General features: G+C 32.3%; 1 protein-coding gene across 1 annotated transcript; it reads right to left on the bottom strand.

Annotated features, from left to right (window-relative positions):
- Nucleotides 1-1,264: 1,264 nt before the first annotated feature.
- Nucleotides 1,265-2,899, bottom strand: LOC140040805 (uncharacterized). Its single transcript, XM_072087024.1, has 3 exons — nucleotides 2,735-2,899; nucleotides 1,871-2,272; nucleotides 1,265-1,786 (listed from the first exon to the last, which is right to left on the bottom strand). Exons 1-3 carry the CDS (start codon nucleotides 2,897-2,899, stop codon nucleotides 1,265-1,267), a joined length of 1,089 nt encoding a protein of 362 aa, XP_071943125.1.
- Nucleotides 2,900-3,121: the final 222 nt, after the last annotated feature.

The following is a 3,121-nucleotide window of genomic DNA, read 5'->3' as shown; positions in this document are numbered from 1 at the left end:
TTATTCTCACAATATTCGGATTCATTGTGCGAGTTCTAAAATGTTTTTTTTTTAAATTCTCACTTTGGAATGATTTATTATTATCTATTTTGTTTGATTTGCTTGATTGACATTGTTTTATAATATTAAATCTTAAAACTCTTTAAAAACTTCTATGTATTAGTTTTTTGTATCAGGGAATACAGTAATCTACATAATTATATTCTTCAATTATTATGGCTCAAATTAATGAGTACTGCATTATAGTAACTCATTTATCTGAAATAAATATTTCTGTTGATTTTCCCCAAAAAATATTCAAACTTAACCTATTAATTCTCTCTCATGTGAATTCTCACATGTCTTTTCAAATTATCACTTTAAATTTCTTCGCACAATGTTCACATTTATAATACTGTAGTGTATCTCTTGTTGGTTTTCTAAAATGTTCCTTCAAATCAACACTGTGTGTTCAAAAGTACAATTATTTTCCCACAAAATTTATATTCTTTTGTTGCTCTAAAGCTGTCTACGCTATCAAAATTTATGAGACAAAAAAATTGTGACCCATTTATGGACATGTCATATCACTACCATATTTGGGCACATTTTTTAACTTGGGCCGAAATATCAGTTTCTGGGTGCTTTCATTTTGTTAATTTCCGCCCCCACCCCAACTGTTTTGTGTTGGTGTATTTCTTACATTTTGTTCTGTCTTTCCAAATCACCCCTTTGATTGCATTTCTTCCATAATCGTCACATGGTCTTTCTTCTGTGTGTGGTGTGAAAGTATCATTTTGTTTATTTTTTTCCCCAAAGTGTTTATCATTTTTTGTGTTCTTAAATGTCTTTTTAAATCCACACTTTGTTTAAATTTCTGTTATGTCCACAATATTCACATTCATATGGTGTCTCTCCTATGTGTATTCTTAGATGCATTATCAAATTCCAACCATTTAGTTTAAATTTCTTACCACAATGTTCACTTCATATGGTCTGTTCCATATTTTTAATTCTCCATTTTGTTTAAATTAAATTTTCTTCAACATTGTTTACAGTCATATGGTGTCTCTCCTGTGTGTACTCTAAAATGTTTCTTTTTTTCAAATTCTCACTGCAGCTAAATTTCTTTCCACAATGTTCACATTCATATGGTTTCTCTCCTATGTGTACTTTCAAATGTTTGTTCAATTCCCCCTTTCTTTAAATTTCTTCCCACAATGTTCACGTTCATATTGTGTCTCTTGTGTGTTCTCTCAAATGTGATTTCAAAGTTGGCTTCCATTTAAATTTCATAAGGTGTGTTATGTGTTTTTAAATGTGCATTCAAAGTAGCATTCCGTGTAAATTTCGTTCCACAATGTTCACATTCATATGATGCCTTTCTTGTGTGTGTTCTCAAATGTCTTTTCAAAACCCCATTTTGTTTAAATTTCTTACCACAATGTTCACATTCATATGATGCCTTTCTTGTGTGTGTTCTCAAATGTCTTTTCAAAACCCCATTTTGTTTAAATTTCTTACCACAATGTTCACATTCATATGGTGCCTCTCCTGTGTGTATTCTCAAATGTCTTTTCAAGTCCCCATTGTGTTTAAATTTCTTACCACAATGTGCACATTCATATGGTGCCTGTCCTGTGTGTGTTCTCAAATGCATTTTCAAATTTCCATTTTGTTTAAATTTCTTACCACAATGTTGACATTCATATGGTCTCTCTCCTGTGTGTGTTCTCAAATGTATCTTCAAACTTCCACTTCGTTTAAATTTCTTACCACAATGTTCACATTCATATGGTGTCTCTCCTGTGTGTGTTCCCAAATGAAATTTCAAATTCCACCTTAGTTTAAATTTCTTACCACAATGTTCACATTCATATGGTGCCTCTCCTGTGTGTATTCTCAAATGTCTTTTCAAGTCCCCATTGTGTTTAAATTTCTTACCACAATGTTCACATTCATATGGTGTCTCTCCTGTGTGTATTCTCAAATGTCTTTTCAAGTCTCCATTGTGTTTAAATTTCTTACCACAATGTTCACATTCATATGGTGTCTCTCCTGTGTGTGTTCTCAAATGCATTTTCAAATTCCAGCTTTGTTTAAATTTCTTCCCACAATGTTCACATTCATAAGGTGTATCTCCTGTGTGTATTCTCAAATGTCTTTTCAAATTTCCATTGAGTTTAAATTTCTTACCACAATGTTCACATTCATATGGTGTCTTTCCTGTGTGTATTCTCAAATGTATCTTCAAATTTCCATTTAGTTTAAATTTCTTTCCACAATGTTCACATTCATATGGTGTCTTTCCTGTGTGTATTCTCAAATGTATCTTCAAATTTCCATTTAGTTTAAATTTCTTTCCACAATGTTCACATTCATATGGTGCCTCTCCTGTGTGTATTCTCAAATGTCTTTTCAAGTCCCCATTGTGTTTAAATTTCTTACCACAATGTTCACATTCATATGGTGTCTCTCCTGTGTGTTTTCTCAAATGTATCTTCAAATTTCCATTTTGTTTAAATTTCTTACCACAATGTTCACATTCATATGGTGCCTCTCCTGTGTGTATTCTCAAATGTCTTTTCAAGTCCCCATTGTGTTTAAATTTCTTACCACAATGTTCACATTCATATGGTGCGTCTCTAGTGTGTGTTCTCAAATGTATCTTCAAACTTCCATTTTGTGTAAATTTCTGTCCACAATGTTCACAATCATATGGTGTCTCTCCTGTGTGTGTTCTCAAATGAATCTTCAAATTTCCATTTAGTTTAAATTTCTTACCACAATGTTCACATTCATATGGTGCCTCTCCTGTGTGTATTCTCAAATGTCTTTTCAAGTCCCCATTTTGTTTAAATTTCTTACCACAATGTTCACATTCATATGGTGTCTCTCCTGTGTGTGTTCTCAAATGCATTTTCAAATTTCCATTTTGTTTAAATTTCTGTCCACAATGTTGAAATTCATATGGTGTCTCTCCTGTGTGTGTTCCCAAATGAATTTTCAAATTCCACCTTAGTTTAAATTTAATACCACAATGTTCACATTCATATGGTGTCTCTCCTGTGTGTGTTCCCAAATGAATTTTCAAATTCCACCTTAGTTTAAAGCCCCATTCCCTACGTTTTTTAGATCTAAT

Source organism: Antedon mediterranea, chromosome 1, assembly GCF_964355755.1.
Source record: "Antedon mediterranea chromosome 1, ecAntMedi1.1, whole genome shotgun sequence".
In the NCBI taxonomy this organism is placed as follows: domain Eukaryota; kingdom Metazoa; phylum Echinodermata; class Crinoidea; order Comatulida; family Antedonidae; genus Antedon; species Antedon mediterranea.
Note: the sequence above shows the minus strand (reverse complement) of the source record. Positions and strands in the feature narration are given on the sequence as shown.